The sequence below is a fragment of the Tauraco erythrolophus genome, chromosome 5 (assembly GCF_009769465.1).
Source record: "Tauraco erythrolophus isolate bTauEry1 chromosome 5, bTauEry1.pri, whole genome shotgun sequence".
NCBI classification, from domain to species: domain Eukaryota; kingdom Metazoa; phylum Chordata; class Aves; order Musophagiformes; family Musophagidae; genus Tauraco; species Tauraco erythrolophus.
This window is the reverse complement of record NC_141469.1, coordinates 5,764,079-5,786,671: the sequence shown is the minus strand read 5'-3', so window position 1 is coordinate 5,786,671 and position 22,593 is coordinate 5,764,079. Positions and strand designations below refer to the sequence as shown.

The following is a 22,593-nucleotide window of genomic DNA, read 5'->3' as shown; positions in this document are numbered from 1 at the left end:
CAAGTATTTGTAGGCTGTAATCAGGTCTCCCCTCAGCCTCCTCTTCTCCAGGCTAAACAGCCCCAACTCCCTCAGCCGCTCCTCATAAGTTTTATTTTCCAGCCCCTTGACCAGTTTAGTCGCCCTTCTTTGGACTCGCTCCAGGAGCTCAATATCTCTCTCAAAGCGAGGGGCCCAAAACTGGACACAATATTCCAGGTGCGGCCTCACCAGTGCCGAGTACAGGGGCAGGATCACTTCCCTATTCCTGCTGGTTACACTATTCTTGATACATGCTAGTATCCCATTGGCCTTCTTGGCCACCTGGGCACACTGCTGGCTCATATCAAGCCGGTAGTCAACCAACACCCCCAGCTTCTTCTTTCCCCGAGCCTATAGCGAGTTTTTATACCCCAAGTGAAGGACTCTGCACTTGGCCTTATTAAAGCTCATGCCATTGGCCTGAGCCCAACGATCCAGTCTGTCCAAATCCCTCTGAAGGGCCTCCCTCAGATCGACACAGCCTCCCAGCGTGGTGTCGTCCGCAAATTTACTGAGGGTACATTCAATCCCCTCATCCAGGTCATTGATAAAGATGTTAAACAGAACCGGACCCAGCACTGAGCCCTGGGGAACCCCACTGATGACCGGCCTCCAGCCGGATTTAGCCCCATTTACCACCACTCTTTGGGCCCGGCCATCCAGCCAGTTTTTAAGCCAAAGGAGGGTGTGCCTATCCAGGCCAGCAGTTATCAGTTTCTCAACCAGAACACTATGAGAAACTGTATCAAAGGCTTTACTGAGGTCAAGGAAAACTACATCCACAGCCCTTCCCTCGTCAACCAGGCCGGTCACCCCATCATAGAAGGTGATCAGGTTTGATTGGCAGGACCTGCCTTTCATAAACCCATGTTGACTGGGCCTGATCACCCAGTTAACCTGTATGTGCTCATTAATAGCACTCAAGATAACCTGTTCCATGACTTTGCCCGTCACTGAGGTCAGACTGACAGGCCTGTAGTTCCCCGGATCCTCCTTCCACCCTTTTTTGTAAATGGGGGTAACATCCGCCAGCCTCCAGTCCAGCGGAACTTCCCCAGTGAGCCAAGACTGCTCAAAGATAATGGACAGGGGTTTGGCAATGACATCCGCCAGCTCTCTCAGGACTCTTGGGTGGATACCGTCAGGCCCCATAGACTTGTGGGCATCCAACCGAAGAAGCAGATCCTTGACCCCTTCCTCTTGGATCACAGGAGCTTCGATTTGCTCTCCCTCCCTGCTCTCAGACACCATAGGCCAGCTCACCTGGGAACTACTAACCTTATTATTAAAGACTGAGGCAAAGAAGGCATTAAGGACCTCAGCCTTGTCCTTATCACTAGTGACTAACGTACCCCCTAAGTCCAGTAGGGGCTGGAGGTGATCTTTAGCCCTCCTTTTGTTATTAATGTATTTATAGAAGGACTTTTTGTGGTCCTTTATGGAGCAGGCTAGTCTAAGTTCCAGTTGGGCTTTTGCCCCCCTGATTATCTCCCTACGTGCCCTAACTTCCTCCCTGTATTCCTCCCTGGATGCCTGCCCATTCTTCCAAGAATTATAGACATCCCTTTTTCTTTTGAGGTGTTCCCAAATCTCCTTGGTCATCCAAGCTGGTTTTCTACCCTGGCGGCTCGATTTCTGGCACACAGGGACAGCTCGCTCCTGTGCCTCCAGAATTTCCTTTTTGAGTAGCAACCATCCCTCCTGCACCCCTTTACCCTTGAGAGCTGTCTCCCATTGGACTTTATTAACCAGACTTCTAAACAGTCCAAAGTCAGCTCTCCCAAAGTCCAGCTTGGCCGTTTTAGTGCTCCCCCTCCTAACTTCCCCTAGAATTGAGAATTCTATTATCTCATGGTCACTATGCCCCAGGCATCCTCCAACCATCACATCTCCCACGAGACCTTCTCTGTTCACAAACAGCAGGTCTAGGGGAGCACCTTCTCTAGTCGGTTCACTGACTAGTTGTGATAGGAAGTTGTCCTCCACACACTGCAGGAATCGCCTAGACTGTTTCCTGACTGCCGTGTTATACTTCCAGCAGACATCAGGTAGGTTAAAGTCACCCACAAGGACAAGGGCTAGTGAGCGTGAGACTTCCCCCAGTTGTTTAAAAAATAGTTCATCAGCCTCACCGTCCTGACAGGGTGGCCTATAGCAGATTCCCACTACAATATCATCTTCTGTGGGTTTCATTTTGAGATAAAATTTGATTAACATCTTACTATAGAGCTCGCAAAATTTTATGAATACTCTGATTTAACGAAAAAATGAGTATCTGAGATACCCAGAAGCCTTTTGGATGTTGTGTGCATGCCTAGAGTCCGTAATGCCCTGGAGAAGCATCTAGGATATATGAAAGGAGAGTGGCCTATTGGTTGAAGCAAAGTTTGCTGTTTCAAAACACATACAAACTAAACTGTGTGTTAGAATATCCAGCCTGCAGATGCTGGATGCTTCTCAGACATGAAAGCATTTAGAAACAAGCAGTTATTACAGTGATGCTTGCCTCTTACTAGAATGTAGTTGTAACCTGAAAAATGACACCGAAAAACAAGACCCTCCTACTGATTTTTGCCTGCCCCCTGTGCAGTTACCAATGCTTAATAAGAGTCTGAATCTTGTATTTCTAAAATGTCAGAGCTTGCCAGCGTATCAGGAGCAAGAAAACTCGCATGCTTTTGAGTCTCAGTATATACTATGGCTGTGGGGGAAAAGGTGTATGAAATTTCTTTCTAGTTGCAAAAGCATTTGTGGTAACTCAGCTCAGTGATACTAATTTGGTATGTTCGACATAACCAGTCACTGGTGGGTTTTTTAGTTGTGATTAACACAAACATCCTAGACTTATCCAGGAAATACCTCTGCGCTTTTTCATACCAGTATGTAATCCTTGTCATTGCCAAATTTACTGCATTTTCTGCAAACAAATCCAGCTGACGTGGATAATGATGTCCATAATTAAAGCTAAGAGTCGGAAAGGAGGAAAATGATCTAAACTTGGTGTCTCTGAATTAATGACAAAATTCTTAACTTTGCCTGAAAGTAGGATTGGGAAAAGACGTTGATTTGTCAGAGCTTATCTTGAGCAAGCCGTACTCGGAGTGCACGGAGTGCACTGCTGTGGTATTGCTCAGCTGTTTTACCGTAATCAGCATGCCTGTCAAATCGAATCCCTTGACAGTACTGTGACTTGTTTGTCTTAATACACTTGTTCTTAAATGACAAACAAAGGTTTTAGAAATACTGTAGTTTTCGCTGAAGTGAAAGAAGAACATGTAAACACAAATAGAAAATATCTCAGTCACTTTTGCCATATTTGCCAAACTTTATTTATATCATGTCTACAGATGAAACCAGGCTCCAGAAAAGAGTCACTGCAACAGACATTATTATTTATACTCCAGCTGCCAAGGAAAAACTTCGTCAGTAGCCTGTAGTAATATTTGGACCAAAAATACACAGATGTGCAGCTTTCAGCATTTTGTATGATGTAAAGTGCAGCTTCTCTCACAGGTCCTCTGTTTCTGGAACAGTGTTGGAATCCGAAGGCTGAATGAACACTACAGGAATATTCTCGGATGTCCATCCTTTAGGAGTCCTATTGAAGGATCTTCTGGTAGCAAGAGGGTTTGCAAGGATCATGAATCGGGGATCATTTAGCATCAGTAGATTAAAATCTGGTACCTTGAATTTAACCAGCTTTGATGCTCGCTCAAAACCACCAAAGGGAGTGGCAACTCTGTAGATATTAGAGAAATAAAAGTAAAATGTGATTTTAAAAATATCTGTTTTCTTTTTCTCCCAGAAGCTGAAAAGAATAGAAGCTATTTTAATGGTACAGATTCAGTACAATTTCTTGTTTACATTTTCAAGCTTTTGGGAAACATTCTGATTGTTTTTCTGGCAAATTCTCTTTAAGATTCAATTTATTTTCCCGTAGACAAAGCCTTCAGCCTACTTCAAAGTTCAAATGGACGGAAAAGCCGAGGGAAAAAGGTGTTGCAAGAAAACCTTGTGCTTGGTGAGTCACAGTTACAAAACTTACTTTGGTGGTGATAAGTTGATAAATCATAAAACATATTTCAACGCATTATCTCTAGCAGGTAATTAGTTTAGGAAGTTCTCATCCCATTTTCTCCTATCCCCAGCTGCTTATTCCTCCGACTACACTGTATTTCAGCGCCATATTGTTGTACCAGTTACAGTGTATGTGGAGTGTGCTATAAACTTGGGTCAGTTCTGGAAACAAAGACCCTTCAAAACAAAGGAGATTTTAAAATCCAGCTTATTTCAGCAATCTAGTTTGTATCATTCCTCTCAAACAATTGCAACAGTACAAGTGAGGAGGCAGTAAAGCGTAATGTGAAGCAGAGAACAGCCAAAGACAACAGGCCCTGGGAAGGAGGGGAATGGGTGAGGACTTCTTACGCCAGCTTTGTTTCTGAAGAAAATGTTTATGTAACTAAACCTTGAAACACTGGCTGACATTGGCCCCTAGTCTATGATCAGTATTTTTCATGTTATTTAAATGTAAATGTTCCCTCAGGCGATAAGGCGGAGAAACTGAAAGATAAAAAATAGTAAGCAGGAGCTGACTGTTGCATACATTTGCAAATATTTTAAAACGACAGTATTTCCAAATATACCTCCCGTGATTCTTCTATATTTGCAGTTTTCTAGGCTGAAAAAAAGAACCTTGAGTTTTTCTGTCATTTTTTTCAGTCTCCTTTGTATAAGCAAACGTGACCAAACAGACTACTATATGCAGCTGATCAAAATGCAGAGCACATAACTTTGCTGGGTTATATTCTGGCCAGTTAAGAGTGTCAGATTTTTGAACTACACAGGAGCACCTGGTTTCTGCAAAGCTAGATGCATAGTGGCATACGAAAAAAAAATTATGGAAATGGAATTTCACCAGCCTTGATACATTTTGTATGTTCGATACAAAACAACAGATCTGCTGGTATGTATTTCCAGTGGCACTAGGTATTATAGCAGAAGCCCTGAGAAATTAATACCAATGGAAACAAAAAGAGATCAGTTGAAGATTTGACTAGGGTTTTCAGCAAGATAACTATAGATAAACAAAACCTAGGGAGAATTAAATACGCAGAAGAAAAAAAGAGATTAATTCAGAAAAATGAATCCGTGACTTAAAATAAATGGTACTGCTGTGTCATTGCACAGATAATTCACTGAATTTCAGTATGAGCAGCATTTGTTGAAGTGGATGGTGTTAACTCCAACAGATCAATCCTGTAAGATACAAAAAATCATGAAAGTTCTGGGCATGCACACTTACAGAGGGAAGAGCGTTGCTTTGGATTAAGCTCTAAAACTGTTACTCAGATGAAGATAAGACAAGATTTTGCAGCAGCAGCCAGTCCAGGCATTAAACTCTCTTGAGGTCAAAGGAAATTCTTTACACATGGTGCCTGTGATATCAAGCTTTTCTTGTGAAACCGTCTTCTAGGTCACGATGTCAAATTGGATACCGTATGATACTGATTAAAAATAATTGCTTGATAATTGGCACAGAGTGAATCTAGTGATCTACATCTTACAGGATAATAAAGATTGTTTTAATTGCTGCTTTAATTAAGATACACATTCTCGCATTGTTGTAATATTTAGTTCTCATCAATATGTAAATTAAAGGGATAATCAATATGAACAAAACAGTAATAGCTCTATAAAATGCAAAAACAATTCTATAATGTAAAACTTCCTCATTGTAGTATTTTTGGGTTTTAAATACATCACATTTCTGTTGATAACAGAAAGAGGAGGGTGTTCTATGGGGATTCAAATATCTTATGGAAAAAACCCCCATGTAGTTCCTATACAAAGTCTGACCTCAGAGAATTATGCATTCCTGCGTGCTAGGCAGAAGCACATGATGAGTGACATAAAGGAGAGTACAGTAATTGGCTAATACATGTTAATTTTCCTCTATAGCAGCAGTATATTTTTGTGAGCAATAACCTGTCTGACAGCATGGTGTTGTAACGACCTGTGTTGTGTGCACATCGACTGTATCACTTGAGCTCTGATTCATTGTGCAGAAGCCTAAAACTCATGTGTAAAAAATTCCAGTAGTCATTGCTCATAATAGGAGTGGAAATGCTGGTTCAGAGCCATAAGAAGTGGCACCAGGAAGTGTAAGAGATTGTTTAGTATTAACTTTGCATATTCCTAAAAAGTAGGTGCATGGTTTAATAATAGCAGGCACAACCGTGTTTATTTTTAACAGGGCTTCTTTTTTTTTTTTCCTGCAGTCTTTCTTATTGAACATTATATTATCTCAACATAGGAAACTACTTGTAGTTGATCATTTGGGAAAGTCCGAATAAAAGTTTTAGCTGTACTGGATTAGCACCTTCAATTAAATAATTACAAAAAATGTGAGTTTCACATTTTAAAACTGGATTGTCATTCTTAGTACATTCTGCTCATTGTTAATTCTGTGCGAAAAGGAGACATAGGAGCAAAGAACTTGACCTTGCAAAATGCTCAGAGCTTCACGGTAGCTTAGTGCAAGAGCTAATGCCAATTCCACAGAGGTATTTAGGTGCTAAGAAACTGGCTAAGCACCCAGTTTCCACTAATCTCACATCACTTCAAGTTAGCACCCAAAACTTGTTTGAGGCTCTGGATCTCAGTATTTTTACTATGGAGTTCAGAATCCATTAGCCAATAAAAACAGAGTCCAGTCCAGATGGACTTGATTCCTGTAGTGTTTTTGAAACAGTAGTCTTTGGGAGTTGAGAAAGCTGAGGAAGAATTTATCTGGTAGGGGAGGTAGAACTAGTCAGACTTGCTTGTCTTATGTGAGTGAGATGTAGTGCTTTGTATGTTACTCATAACTCTACCTTTGACAGTTTATCCAGCTTCAAGAAAGCAGATGGAATAAAGGTACTAATTTAACTAATATTACAAACTCCTGAACAAATGTAGATTCATGCTGTCTTTCCCACAGATGATTACTAGGTGCTTCCACACTGGTAAAAGAGGCTAGAAAATTTTTCACCAGTAAATAGTTCTTCAATCCTAATAGGAATTAATCTCCAAGAGAAATCAGATTGTGTGGCTCTGTTCTGCAGCATTTGTCTGCTAGCACAGATTCATTTTCATGCAGGAGGAAGAAGGGTAGCTCGTCTGAACGGTCTATTCAGAGATCCTCAGAATCCAATTTCTCTGGTCCTGCATTCTGTCTAGTGCTGTGTGCTGTTGAACCGTTACTGGCTGTCTCACAGAAAGCCCTGCCTCACAAGGCAAACGTGCTTGACATTTTCTGCCACGACTTCTTCCTTCATTGACCTGCCAGCATCACAAGATCCCTGCAGCATGAAATGTGTACTAGACCCCGACTAATGCCTCTATGAATTCCTTAGTTCTGATTCTGCTGCTGTTACAAAAATTGCACTGCTACAGGGCTCAGAGTCGCCTCTTCATTGCCGGCAGTAGAAAAAAAGTCTGAATGCTGTTTAGTGCTGAATGTACTGTTAAACCCTGTGTGTGTGCATCTGTTTCAACACATTGGATGTCCCTAGCTGCCGAAGTTGTGTTGCTTTTACATTTTGTTGTGTAAGAAGCAAAGCTGAAAGGAACCTGCCTATGGCCTGTAAAGTCTGAGTGCCATTTTAGCAGATACCACTGAATAAACTGGGAAGAATCTCAGGCCCATTTCCTTGGGGAGTCCTGTGCATCACACTTTCTGTTAACCACATCCCTTCCTGACTCATGATGACTGTACCAGTGTTTTGCAGGAGAATAAACGTAATGGCACTTTATTGAATGATGAAGCGTGATAGAAAGCTGTGACTGATACCCTCACTGATAACAAAATGGTGCCATTATATTGCACTCTAGATGTTTAATACAGTATCATTTGCTTTCTCTCCAAGACTGCAATTAAAGAAGACAAGGATGCTGTGACCTAGATGCACAGAATGACTTAGTAGGATCTGGGCACAGAAGTCCAAAGAGATACCTCACCTTATGTGCAAAGCCCATAGGCTGTGAAATTCCTGAGATGCCTAACATTTTCCTTACACAAATGCTCAGATTTGCCTTTATCTTGGCTATACTGGCAGCTGCACCCATCTTACACCAAAGCCCATATGTGATTCTCTAATTAATAGTCTTTTGCCTAAACGTCCATACTTGAAAACACACATAATATGCTACTGCAGCAAGCTTTGAGCAAAGTAGCACATCAAGGCACTTTCACTCAAAATCCATGGCTGTTATTGTTGAACCTCTGTATCAAATAATAGTATGTTTGTGACCAGAGCTATTCTGCAAGAAATTGGGATTGTCTTCAGCCTGAGGGCATCTCTTCATAAGAGTGGAGCTCACTGCTCACAGTATTCCAGCAAAAATGCTACCCAGAAATAAAAAATTACAGAGTAGGACTCTTAGCCTAAACACCAGGCCACACAACTAATAGCAGAGAAGTGCAGGTCCTGTTTTCTGCTTCTAAATCTGTTTGTTTAGTTTACTGTAAGCAGTAATTGAAGAAAGTGCACTGAAAGACATGGGAACTCAGATGTAGGCCCAGGTTTCTCTTTCCCCAAGTGTCTTAATTGTTCAGCTGGAGAAAAGATGTTTACTCCCTCTAGCCCAAAGAGGCTTATTATTTTCTGTGCTATGGCACAGGTCTTAATAAGGGAAGTGAAGAGTGTTCCCACCTCTTCTGTGGAAGAGCCAGAAGCCAGATTGTTACACCTCTTCTCAGGGTTTGACCTTCCTGTAGAAATAAATCCAGGCTGGCCACATTCTAGGAAAATGCTTTTTCCAAAGAAATGAACCTTATTGTCTATACAAATTTTAAAAGAATACATGTGACCCCTCCTCTGTTTTTGGAAAGGAAGACTTTAATCTAGCCTTGACCTGAAGACAGGCAGACAGAATTAGGTGCTGTTGGCCTTAGCAAAGAGAAATTTAAGTTACATTTAGCCTTCTCTATAATGTTTTCTGTTGGTTACCTTGACATGCAATGTACTGTCCATTTTGAATCCCCCAGTCAGACACACCACTCTCTTGTGTATTTTTAGGAGTGTAGACACCTAAATAATGGCTGTAAAATCCTCTCCAAGAGGTTAGTATCTTGAATTTCAATTTAGCAAATTCTCAATTCCTTTTTGGATCTAATCCTTCTTGCTAGAAAACATAAACCTGAGTGTGCTGTATGTAACAGATCTTCTAGGTCCACCAGGCATCCTTTTATTTTCTTTTGGATGTGGATTTTTTCCATGAGGAGGAGAGTTGTAGTGGATTATATTTGCATGCCTCGTGTTTTGAATTTGCCAATTTCATAGTTTGGATCTGGATTTATGTGCGTGGTTTTAGGTTTTTATGGCAGTAACAAGAGAGAATATTGACCTTTCCCTTATGTGAATGCACATACGTTCAAGAAATTCGGACTGTAGTGAGCCACAGTTCTGCCGTGTCATACATAGAGAAAATCCTCATAGAAAGAAATCCGAACAGTTATTGGAGAGGACAACTAACAGACTATGAGACCACAGAGCAGCTAAAAAGCCACAAAGAAGCCATCATATACCATCTCAAGACACTAATCCCTATTAATGGGGCCCTGTCTGATCCTGTCTTTCCCAGTAACGACTCGCATGATGGATTCAGAATCTCTCTTGTAAGAGAGAGAACTGATCCTGTCTCTATTCCATGTATATGTATCTTTGGCTTTTTTTTATTGTTGTTGGGCTGTTTGTGTGGTTTTTTAATAACCATAGTACATAAACTGTGCTGTTACTGTTCCAGTGTTAGCAGCTGTGGCACGTCTCTTGGGCTTGTATTTGCTGTTTTGTCTGCTGAGAAGAGTATGACACACAGACTTAATTATTAACATGGTGATGTATATGGCTGTTATGAAATCAGAGTTAGTGTAGTGTCTGCAGTGCCAGTTTTGATGTTGAATTGTGTAATTTTTTAGTCTTTGCACTCATAGTTGAGGCCCACCTCAACTGCAGGAACACAAGTGATGTTTGTGTTATTTTTTTCTAAGTTTGTATTGCCATGAGTTATTTTCTTTTTCAATAGATTGCTGTCTGGGGTTTTGAGGAAGGGTTTTTGGTTTGGCTCAGCTGTCTGGAACTCAGCAGGGGTTATTTAGAGAAAAAGTGTCCATAAGTTCAATAAATAAAGATAGTGAGAATGGTATGAATGAAAGCAAAAGACATAAGTAAGAATGTGTTTTAAAACTTTCAAAATAGTTCAAACCTCAATATTGTCCATATATTTAGAGGTTCTACTGAAAGCCTCAGACTAGTTACTATGTAAATAACTTCACTCTCAGATCCCGTTCTACTTTAAATGTTTTTTAAGTCTGCTTGTAATATTTTCTGTGTTAATTTGTTACTGAAGGTTGTCAAAGATATAAAAAATGTTAACTGCAATAAAATATGCTATCTGCTAACTATTTGGTGTGAGGGATTGGCTGAGGGATAAAGTTCATTGTTCTATCATTACATAAGAAACAAACCATGTGTTATATTAGAAGAAAAATAGGCTGGTTTGCATTATACAGCTTACAAAGAAAGTTTTGACTGAGAGTTTCCCTGCTAGATCTTACAATTCCATTCCTACTGGAGTTAACAACAGAAATACTGAAAGGAGTTTGAAGCATTGCTATAGCCCATGTTTCCCATTTATTGAGTACACTGGATTCTAATAATTTCCTTCTTTCTTTCAAAATTTTCAACAATTCGTCTTGCATTCCTGGATCTACAATTTAATTTCGGATCCGTACTTTAGAGAGAGACTAGGTTCCTCCCTTATGCTCTTGTTTGCCACTTGTAGTCTGTGTACATGTTTATGCTTATACTTGCAAACACAGCTGGTAGGGTTTTTTTACAGCTGATGGAAATATTTCATTTCATAGTAATTTTTCTCTGCACTGTAAAATTCAGTGTCCATTCAGAATTACCTGTTAAAGCTCCTGTAGTCAGGCAGTTCTGGCTTTGCTTCAGGTTTAAAAAGCTTAGGATATAAAGCTTCCAGCAGCTCTGGGTCATCCCTAATGGCTTCTATCCAGGGAGACTGGTAATACTTTGGCACAGAAGTAGTGTTGAACTTTTCAGGAGGAATTTCTTTCAGTGGTCCAGAATATCCTGCAAGGTGATCAAGGCAAAACTGTTGTAATAATACTTTGAGTTTTCTGCTTCATTACCACTATCCATGTAATTAGGAAGTAAGATCCCATTATTTCACAGTTAGGTAAAATGAACGATTGGATCAAGTCACCTGGCCAAACCTACACAGAAACAGAAAGCTGACAGAGGGAATTTGTAGCCTTTTAGATAACTGCTCCAAAGTACTCCACCCTCTTTTGAGGCTAAGTTTATTTTAGTTTTACATAAATTTGTTTCTATCATTATGAGTATGTGTTTGAAACCAGACTATAACTACACAGCCCATGGACTGAATTGACAAAAAGATTTTTAAAACAGCCATTTGGTTAAAAATAAGGTAATTCTATAGTCTTTGAGTGAAATTTTCCAAAAGTATTAAAATGAATTAAGGTAACAGCCATTATAGTGGAGTTTTTTTCTTTGCCTCTGCCTTAGATGCTTTAAAATGTCCTACCTACTTAGTTCTCTGGTCCTTTTTGCCATCTGAAAAAGTGAAGAATCAGTTGTTTTCCCTGCATAATCATCTGAGGATCAAGCTCTGATCAGAATTTTACTAAATAAATAAACTCCATATTCAGTGTGATTTCTTCTAAAGCCAAGTACAATACGGCAGGAATAAATAGGGGCGGGGAGTGGAAAGCCAGACAATTTGAAGAATTAAAACCAGCAATGGATAATCCAATTATATGAGTTACACTATTTATTTGAAAACCAAGGAAAATCTATTCTACCCTTTTACCCTCTCACTGCATCTAGCTCTTAAAATTAATGCTGTTTCTTTCTATAAGCTTAAAAAAAACCTGTTGTTTAATATCTACTCCTTTTGCCAGACCTTTTTTTGCCTAAAGGCTTGAAGATTTCTATCATGTCTTAGCAATGGAAATTACCTCTCTCTGCATTGTATTTGACCAATGGATGCACAGAATCTTAGCAGTCACTAACAGAGTAGCATTGACCTAGTTTACATAGACTGGAAAAGGTCTGCACAAAACATGCATTGAGTAATTCCGAACAAAGAATGAATTTGTGAAAACCACAGTCTGCTCATGGATAATTCATAAACAGGAAGAAGGGCTATATCACTGAATAAATTAATTAAAACAGATTAGCCTTCTCTAGTCTTGAAAGAATACAAAATAAGGCCTTCTTGTAGCTCACTGCTTTAAATAAAGACAACAGTACCCTCACAGTTGAGGACTCACAAAACAACAGTTTATGCACCCAGAGGCAAATTCCTTTTGAAGTTACTCCTCTGTAAAGGTTTCTAGCAAAACTTAGTGACTTCAGATTTATGTTTATGGGTAATTACACTGCAATGGATAACTTTCAGACTGTTGAGCAGTGTTGCATATTAGAAACAAAAGTTTGGTAAAGCAAAATCAGTATGTTAATCTGCTTTTAAATCTAAGGATCTGTTTCTCAATGTTTATAAGACTAGTACATATAGGAGCAACCTGTCTTGATATTAGTGTATGTTTTCAGTTTAGGGAGAAGTAGTACAAAAGGCATATGAAATCTTTAAAAATGAACAGAAACAACTGAAGAGCACCACTTTACATTTCTGTGGGAGATTCTGATGAGTTATCAGACTCAAACTGATCCATTTCTAATAGTAAGTCCATTAACAAATTCTTGTTGAAGAAACTGTTTTATAAAGAGATCCTTCCTCTGCTGTGGAATGAGAACTAAATATATTTAATGTCTGTAAACTCATGTATTACCTGGGGCGATGTTGTCAGGGTGTGGTGGGCTCCGGGGATCAGGTGTATTAGGAGGTGTCATCGGGGCATGCTGGGGAATTCCTTCCACACTGAGGCCGTCCATTTTAACACTCTGTATGGGCTCTCCGCGCTGCATTCAAACAGAAGCATCATTGACAGCACAGGCTAAAAAAGCCTCTGTGATTCTCTGTTGAGAGGTGGAGTGATACTCCAGTTTACAGCCCAGATCTGAGACCCAGGGTGTACTATCCGGAGGCATACTGTCCTGCTGCTGGGTGCCCTGTAGCACTCCCCAGGATTTTCTGGCTCTTAGCCAGAAGACGGAACAGTTTCACAACTCCCTTACATTGGCTATGTAGGCAAAAATGATGAATTCTTCGGTGTTAATAGTGATATCCCAGCACGATTTTAAATGTCTGTATTACAGCTGTGTGAATGCTTTACTGAAAGGAGCGGAGGTGGTGTGTACTAGGTCAACAAGACTCCTAAAGCCTTATAACCATCCAGCTGAGTTGTCTGACCTTTTCCTCAGATTGGGATATTGTAATATTGGTACACAGTCTACGGAGAGAGTTCATCCCATCTGCTGCTTACACCGATCACCATAGCATCTACCTGTGCATGTGGGCTGTGTGGTTCACAGCAAAGAGTAGACCTGGTCACTTTGGCAGGGAGGCCCATAAAATGTGTCCCCTCGATCAATAGACACTAGAAGCTGTTATGTGCCAGATAGAGCACCCTTGCTACCCAAAAGTTCAAGAAATCTGGCAAGTTTGAGCCATCTGAGTTTCAAAGCACTGAAGTGTCTCTTCCCATATCAGTTAAAAATTCACTGCATTTGTTAAATCGCTTTTGTTAGGGATTTTATTTTCCTTTCTTTGTAATAGAAACAAGAACTTCAGTGCAGGTCACTTTCTGGAGATTCATGATATGCTGTTATTTTCCACCTTCCTATCAGGTCATTTGCTCTAAGGAAACATCCAAAGGCTTAATCATTGTTGCATAAATAGAGAATTAGAGTCTCATAAGAAGTCAGTATCTTATTTTAGCTATGACACATAGGCTAAAAGCAATTTAAATATAGACTGTTTTAGAGTAAGAGTTTCTTAAAGTAGGAAAGCAAGCAAATAATACTTGTTTAAACTTAAAACAAAAAAAAAGATCAAGGCAGAATGTTTTCTAGCCACCATGAAATTTGCTAGAAAGATTAATTTTGGCAGGCAGAATCACAAAGATGATGAAGACAGCACCAGTGGTAACTAAATAGACATTTAAGGAACAGGAACAGAAACCAAAGAGGCATCATTTTGTTCACATGTCAGAATGTCGTACTCACTCTATAGCATGTGTGCTTTATATGGTGTTGTGAGAAGTAAACTAGAGGGGAACTGATCTGTCATACTTAGTAGCAAAAGCGAGGAATGGATACAGAAATTCTGATGAGACTGATGGTGCTGTGCTCAGAATTTATCTGTGTAGCTTCTAATAATAGAGGGAGAAATTGGAGGGACAGTATTCGTAGATGGGCTTCTAAATAATAGTGTTCTAATAATAGTTTTGGGTGTGAAAAGACATTCAAATTTTTTATATTGGCTTTCTTCTGTGCAGATTTATTTTTAAAAGGCAGATTTATCAAAACTCTAACATGATCCCATTTTATCCCCATGTAATTTAATTTCTGTTGTGAGTGAGTGACCAAAGAAGTTTGAAATATCTGCACCATAAAAAAAAAAGTAAAAATCTTTATTCTATGACACAGGATAATAAGACATATTTTTCTTCCAAAGTAAAGTTAATTTTTTCTATGGGAAATGTAAAGGCCACAGAATTACCTTTACGGTCAACAAAGGATAGAGAATTCCTTCAAAGGGAACAAAAATATTTTAGGGATTTCAGCTGTGATATTGGAAATATTGAACTCAGCTCCAATACTCACCTCTCTGATTGTTGTGAGATCCCTCAACATTTTGGTTAGCATGGACAACGGTAAATTGCAATAGTTCCCTATTTGTACCGATACAAACTTTAGCTTACATCACAACAATACATTACATGTAGTTACTCTTTTTCTTATCCCAAGTGAAGATTAAAGAATTGAGTCAAAGTCTTTGTATGGATTCTGTAGGGGTTGGGTGCCAACACAATCATAGCACCACCTATGCAATGATCAGTTGTAAAAGCTTCAGGGAAACACAATTGCTATTCTACAAGAAATATTTCTTGGGTTAATTAACACTAATTAACTTTTGTAGCGTGTATTTCTTTTAATCTCCACAGCAGCTTGAAAGTACTAGGACAAATTCTGCTTCTTCAGTGGCATACCTTTGTATCCGAAATCAGTGGGGATGCATGCACTTAACTGTGAAGAAGAAAATAATGCAATACTGGAATTAGAGGGGCTGCTTGTGTGTTGTATTAGACTGGGCATAGAGTATTCATGTTGAGATAATTAAACCTTGCAACACACGGGAGAGTTAGGTCAAATTTATGAATGTTGTTGTCTCTATTTCCAGAGGTTAAACAAAAGGGTTAAATATTTTGCAAAGGCCACAGATGAGACAAGCGCCAGGTGTGTTTAGTTGCTGCCATGAGGATTCCCAGGTATCAGTAATGCTTTAACCCAGTTCCTCAAGGACTGGTTCGAAGAATAATTGTCTTTCAGTGACAAGCTCCATTCTTTTTCTCCTTGTTACGATAGGCAGGCCAGAAATGTATTAGTGCCAGTTGTGAGAGTCATTTTGCTGCCTGGGAACCATGTTCAGACCACCAACTTATTTTAATAAAAACACTTGCTGGTTGCATGAAACAGACTTATTTCTTACAGCCTTTTGTATATCATTAACTAGTTAATTTTTAGTAGTCAATGAGCAATTGTTACCGGATAACATCACTAGTAGCCTGAATCAAATTTGAATGAGAATGATTTGAATCTGATGTTCTTAAACACTAAGGCTTTTAGGTTTTTTCTCTGTAGGAGCTCAATAAAATACAAATGGTTCACTTCATGTTAGCCTTATTCTAGTACAGAATTTTGCTTTCATTCGTCCTGAAACGACAAATAAATCATTCACAATGTGTATCATGAGCACCAAGGGAACCCAAGCTGGTCTTATTGAGTTTCATTAATAAGTTATTACAAAATACTTACATTTCTTGGCTTGTTTGCTACATAATGATAATTTTCGTATGTATATTTGTCAGATCTCCGCTGACGTCTCTTGAAGAGTCTTGCACCTCTGTTGCTGAGTGTCGATAGTTCCTCTACCATGATATCTCTGGGAGTGCTGACCTTTTTTCCAAGGTTTAAGGTGGGTGAAACTGCAATACAATGGATAAATACATACCTTGGTTTTTCTTAAATGCCTGATAATGCATACCCTACACCTGAAATCCAACAACATGTTAATGCAGACTAATCTAGCACATAACATAGCTTCATACAGTGTTAGTGAAATTAATCATTCTTCCAAAATTTTGGAGCAGAGTGTGGAAAAGCACAAACCTGTTTTTTTGGAGATGCTAAGCACCTCAAGCTCCAAATTTACTTCAGTTGAATGACATCCAGCTGTTATCAAAATCAGATCTATAATTCCTACACACTCTCTTAATAGCAGACAGATAAAAACTGGCTTCTGCTGAAACCAGGAACAAAACTCCATCTGATCCCAGTCTTCCCACGTTAAACCTTCAGTTAGCTTTGTGTGTCCTGTGTTGGATAGATTAGCAGGTAACCCTTTTTAAACATACCTACCAGTTTCTTATTGCTTATAAACATTTTATTTTCAGTTATTCGTTAATATTCTGCCTGCTTTTAAAATTCGGGACATGTTTTGTACTTGCATTAGAAAATCTGTAATAACATATTTTTAACTATATTGAAAGAAGCTTCCAAAATAAAGCTCATGCTTCTATGAAATGATACATTTAGAAGATTTTATTTTTAGTTCTTTCTAAGAGGAAACTGAATTACTAGATGCAATATTACTGTATTGACTGCTTGGGAAAAATTCCTTCTTTGTCTTTAGTGACCTCCTGGGTGATTTGAAAATAAAAATGCATAAGCAGGGGAAGGGGAGATCAACTGGGACTGTAAATGGAGAACTCTGAATATCAGCAACTCTACTGGTCATCTTCGTGGTAATGTTCTGGAAACTGGGATGCTGGTGACAATGAGCAAGCTGTTGCTTAGTGACTGAACTCTCTCCCTAGATGTCCTCAACCTATAGATAAAGCTTAAACCTTAGAATACAGTAACTTCAGCACCCAACAAACCATTTTCTACTAATTTATTTCTGCTTAGAACGTTGTAGAATTTAACAAATATAACAATAATTGGATCACAGAGTGAAACAGAATTTTAAAGAAAATAATTCCTATTGCACTTACTTTAATATTTATCGTTTTATTAATTGAAATTGCTCTCCTCAGTTCATAAGCTTCAGGAAGAAAAATAGGAAGAAGCAGTGTGCTTTGAGGATTATATCAATGGTGTAGTATGTTTCTTTGATCCGCTTATTCAAAGTCACATTCTGTTATTTCTTTAATAACAAAACATTCTATTTTTTCACATATTCTTGTGGTCTACAGGATTTAAAGTTCTGAACTTTGACAGATATTTTAAGGCATTAAAATGAATGAAAGCAGATTACTTGTAAGATACTGCATCATGCTTCCAGAGTAAGTGCACAGGAAGCCCGGTTTAAAATAAACATTACAAATTAGTTAACTGCAGAAGGTACGGAATGAGAAAGTTAACATTGCATATGCAGAGTTTCATTTTGAGTAAATGACATGTTCAACATGGCACATGTCTCCTAGTAACTTGATGTTTGAAAAACAGTGTGATTGGCTGACGTTTAGGAAGACTTAATTAAGACAGATATATTAAATATTTAGCCGAAGCTGTATAGAAAAGAGTTTTCCATGTAGTAAATCAAACAAGTTTGTGGGCCCTGGAGTGCATCACTTCTGTTCATACTGATTCCAATTGAATGTTTGCAATAGATTTAGCTGGAGTAAGAGCAGGCTAATTGTAGTGTGAGCTGGAGCGTGTACTTCTGCTTTGGATCAATATGCGCAAAGAATCCTAACACCCTCCTGTTATTTAAGAGGTAACTACAAAACAGAGGGTTCTTAACATGGAAGAAAATGACTCAGCTTGCCCAGTGTAGCCATATCAGTGACTGATAGCAGCGGGGTTTTGGCTCTGTCATTGAGATAAGTGCACTGGTTATTGGCCTGCGGCCTGAAATTTAGACCCACAAGTCATGTTTTGATTTTGTCATTTCTCAAGATTACCCAGGGGTATGGACTGTTGGATGTTTTTTTATTAGTAAGGAGTAAGAAATTTAGCCCTCAAATCAGCAACAGTTTCACGTAGAAAAAGCTTTTCTTCATTGTACACAGAGTGGGTAGGATGTACATCTTCAGAGACTGGGGTGTCAAGGTGCTTGCAGATCTCTGTCCAAACCACTCAGTATTCTTCTGGGACACGCTGGATGTTAACTATTTTGGGCCTTGCTGTTCCCTTGCATATGTACTGTTCTTGTTAATGTTGACTGAAGGCTTCAAGGTACTTTGTAACCCACAGTTGTGTATCCGGGCAGCATCCCAAAAAATAAGTGTGAAGTTCATTTGAATCTCTTGCCAAGTAAAATCTAATCATCTGTCCAGTTTTATGATGTGTCTAGGGATCGTTTCAGTGTCAGTGCAGAAAAGGTGATGAAGAATGAGAAAAGGAGGACATTTAGAGGATGATAGAAAAAAAACAGCAATGTCATAAATGAACATTGTAAATTAATACTGGAAGTTTAATTCATTGTTTAACCTTAATCTTAACTTTTAGCTTCATTTCTTAATTTGTTCCTGCCAAGTCCTTCCTGTCCTGTGCTTAAAATCATAACAGACTGTATTTAAATATGATTTATATAGTTCCTCCTGCATTCACCGCCTAATCTCCTTTAATCCTCCAGTTTACAATCTTCTAAATACCTTAATCTGGATTATAAATTTTAATAGTGAATATTAGATAGTATGTTTGTTGTAGTATTAGAAATAAGATTTTTAAACTGTATCATGAAAGATAGTTAATCGTGTAGCAACTGAAGAATGCATTTAAGAAATAGTATAGAACAGGAGGTGAGATTTAAGTGTAATTGAAGGCTAGCCTTATAAAATCCAAGGGTTTCTTTAAACATAGGTATTTACATACATGGTTACCTCCACCAAGTAGCCTTAGAAGTGTTATGATTAGTCCAAGTCTGCCAGTGAAAAACCAAGGGGTTGGGGAGGGCACTACAACCACACGCTGATTTACTACTACAGTCTCTCTTCTGAGACCGTAAGAGAGTTTACAGTCAGTGTCTAATCCTGCAGCATTTTATGACTTGTTGAACTTCTCTAAAACACAGTCGTGTCCCACAGACCAACAGGAGATGTGGACTTTCAGTCATTACTGGTCTTGCCCAGAGATTGGTAATCTCTAAGACACTGATAAAAACTTGGCTGGTTTTGTATCTTATCAACAACTGTTTCTACTATGAATATCTTTTAACAAGGAATTTGAGATTCACTGTTTACCTGAGAGCATTATAATAAAAAGAGGCTGAAATAAAAATGCAGGAGGTATGCTTTCTGCGTGTCCTTCCAAGCTACCGGGGCTTGCAGTATACTGTTACTGTATAAACAGGTTACTGTTTGCCTCTGTTAACAGTGGGGAGTTCCACAGGTCTGTGAGACTGGCTGAAACAGTACATTTAATTTTTATGTTATTACCAGGTGCAGGACCTTCATTACTAATTGCGACACAAACCCCAGAAAGGAAGCAGTTCACCCTCCAGATCTCAGGTTAAGCTTGTTGAATTAACAATTAGGGGAAAATTTAAATGTCAACAATAAATAGACCTGAATTTATTCATTTAAAAACGAGATTTCTCCTTGATTTTTCCAAGAATTGTTCAGATTTCATCCCAAAGAACTAGTGTATACTTTCTGTGATTGCAGCTTTGATTATCCCTCTGTTTGTTAACTGGTTTCACTGAGCTTGTACAGTTACAAATTTCAGACTCTTACCACACCCATTTCATGAAATTTCATATTTTTTTTCAACTTTTAAATTTTCTAGGCATCCAAAGAAGATGCAAAAGCAGAAGGTACACTGAAAGAGTTAGAATTGCCTTCAGTCACCACATACTACAGCATATCTTGTAGGATAAACTGTCATATCTATGTATATGAATCTAAACCTGACAGCAAATCTGATAATGCGTAAATAATAAAAAGGACAGATTATGTGAGGCAAATGCCAAGCATCAGCACAGATTATCCAATAACGCCAATGATTTCAAGGACTGTGTGGTAGATTTATTAGTGTTGCTATGAATAGTAGCAACATTTATCATATGAAATGCTTGGTTCCAAACAAACATATGAAAGACCTTTTTTTTTATCACCCTGAAGAGCTTATAGGCTATTTCAGGCTAGTTCAGGCACATATAGTTTGGGTTTACAATACCCAAAAAAAAGTGGAGTTGTGATGAAATCTGTAAAGACAGACTGGCTTTTAGACTTAAGCGTGTGTTCAGTGCAGAATGGAGGGAGGAAAAAGGTACTTGCTTAGGAATAAAAATTACAGAAAAAAAATATGGAAATATCAGAAGGACTAGGACCAGGCACTGAAATTCATTACTTTTTTTCCTAAAAACCTCATGTTTCTTGCCCTACTCTTCCTGTAATCAATGGTCAGTAAGTAAGTACAGAAACCATCCCCAAATTCTTTGAAGCAAAAGCCAACAAGAAGGATTTTCAATACTGGCATTTAACGTTTAGTGTTTTATCCTCTGTGAGTGGTATAATTTTCATAAATTCTAAATATTAGCAGAGCTCCCTATTTTTTCAGTGAGGCTTGTGGGGTGATTATTACTTTTAAAACATTGATCTTTGACATAGATGGTAAAAAAGGCTTCCCGGGGAGGGCTGGAAAGATCTCCAAAAGCATCCAGCACATACCTAATGAAAGCCAAGCAGATTTGTATTCCCAACTGAGATAATTGCTTCTAAAGGTGTCACACTGGAATCATAATTTTAAGAACTTGGTTTAGAAAATCAAACTGCCTTCTCATAAGTATCTGCATTTCCATCAGTGCAACAACAGAAAAGTAAAATTTCTTCGTATAACATTAATCAGTGGCTGTGCATTAGAGAAAATTGCCAAATGCTAGTAAAGTTTGTTAGTTACAAATATAAAGTTTGAGAGAAAGGAACAGAGATGTGAACATTTGTTTCAAAATTTTTGATCATTCATATGAAAAAGAGTGAAACTGAGCAAAAGAAGAGGATACAGATCAGAATGTTTCTTAGATGATAGCCTTTTAAAATGGAATGAAGTCATGTTATTAACCCCAAAGAATATTCTGAAAGGCTATCCTAGCAGAATGTACATCAGCTGTTAGATTACTTCATTCCTCCACAGCAGTTGTTCATCTGAAAATAGCTTTCAAATGAAAAGAGGCAACTACAAAAGGATTAGTTACCATAGGCAGCATGATACTCCCACAAGATTATTTATGGTAAAACACCCAGAGACAAAGCTGTAAGAGAGTTAAACTCTATGATTAAAAAAATATATTAGGGAGGGCTAGAGGACATTGCATATACAGTAAGCTGGGTTCAGCGCTATACCATTGCTGTGTATTTCATCCATAATGGCTGATGCTTGTTGTTTCCTCTCTTTGACCATGGCAGAATGTGATAACATTGTGATTTTCTGATACGATTTTTCCTTGCTGAAAAAAAACAACACATTTTTACATTGTTGAGCCAGCTTGCACAATTCAGCCGACTTTAATTTCTAATAGCCTGGTTAGAATGGCTGAATAGTGAAGTTAGTTATTTCTAATTTAGAAATACTGCACTCCGAATTGCGCAAAATGCACTGGCAGTTCTTGCTTGCAGACAGATGCTAGGACATGTTCTGGTGGGTAGAAGATTCGAAGGAACGGACTTTGAGTTGGCTACATAAATTCTGTAGCAAGATCAGTGTCAGTGGTCTAGGCCTTCTCACATCTACGCATTATATAAAAAGATGTAAATTCATAACTAATATTTTAATTACGTCTTGGTTTATGATTTCAGAAATGTTACATTTTGACATTTCTTAATCTAATAAAGAACTTGAAGAACTAAATGAGATTCTCTGGCATCTTTAAAGAAAGTGCATTTCTAAGTAAAAAAAAAAAACATCTTTTTAATTGCAGAGTCAAGAGGTTACATAAATGTCTTTTATATGACAGTTTGTAGGACAGACAATGTCAAAATATTTCAGGAAACAATACACTTACCCTACTGTTTTGTTGTGCAGATAAAAGCGATCTCAACCCTTTAGTTGAAGCTTCAGGAGTTAGTTATGTATGGGGATGACCTGCCTGGTCCAGGATGGTTTCTACCCTTGTGCTTGGATCTGCATGGTACCTAGTACCGAGACAAACTGGGGGCTGATCCTCTTCAAAGGAATTGGCATCCAGCTGACATCAACTAGTTATATATAGAACCAAACACTCCAGCCACTCATATCTTCCTGGCGAAAGAAGGGAACAGAAAAGATTCAACTGCACCCACAACAAAGAGAGTTTATATCCTTTTCAGAGCTTATTGGAAGATTTAATGGCGTGCTCCCCTCACAGTCATACAGATCA

General features: G+C 38.6%; 1 protein-coding gene across 1 annotated transcript; it reads right to left on the bottom strand.

Annotated features, from left to right (window-relative positions):
• Positions 1–3,528: 3,528 nt before the first annotated feature.
• On the bottom strand, positions 3,529–21,656 carry MYOZ2 (myozenin 2). Its single transcript, XM_009980501.2, has 5 exons — positions 21,581–21,656; positions 16,050–16,219; positions 12,902–13,031; positions 10,976–11,159; positions 3,529–3,760 (listed from the first exon to the last, which is right to left on the bottom strand). Exons 1-5 carry the CDS (start codon positions 21,654–21,656, stop codon positions 3,529–3,531), a joined length of 792 nt encoding a protein of 263 aa, XP_009978803.1.
• Positions 21,657–22,593: the final 937 nt, after the last annotated feature.

Excerpts from the sequence above, each read along its gene's own strand:
- MYOZ2 (XM_009980501.2), bottom strand. The coding sequence starts at position 21,656 with ATGTTATCACATTCTGCCATGGTCAAAGAGAGGAAACAACAAGCATCA. Across the intron at positions 16,220-21,580 it reads GGATGAAATACACAGCAATG|TTTCACCCACCTTAAACCTT; the intron begins GTATAGCGCTGA and ends ATTGTATTGCAG. Across the intron at positions 3,761-10,975 it reads GACTACAGGAGCTTTAACAG|AGTTGCCACTCCCTTTGGTG; the intron begins GTAATTCTGAAT and ends TAATATCTACAG.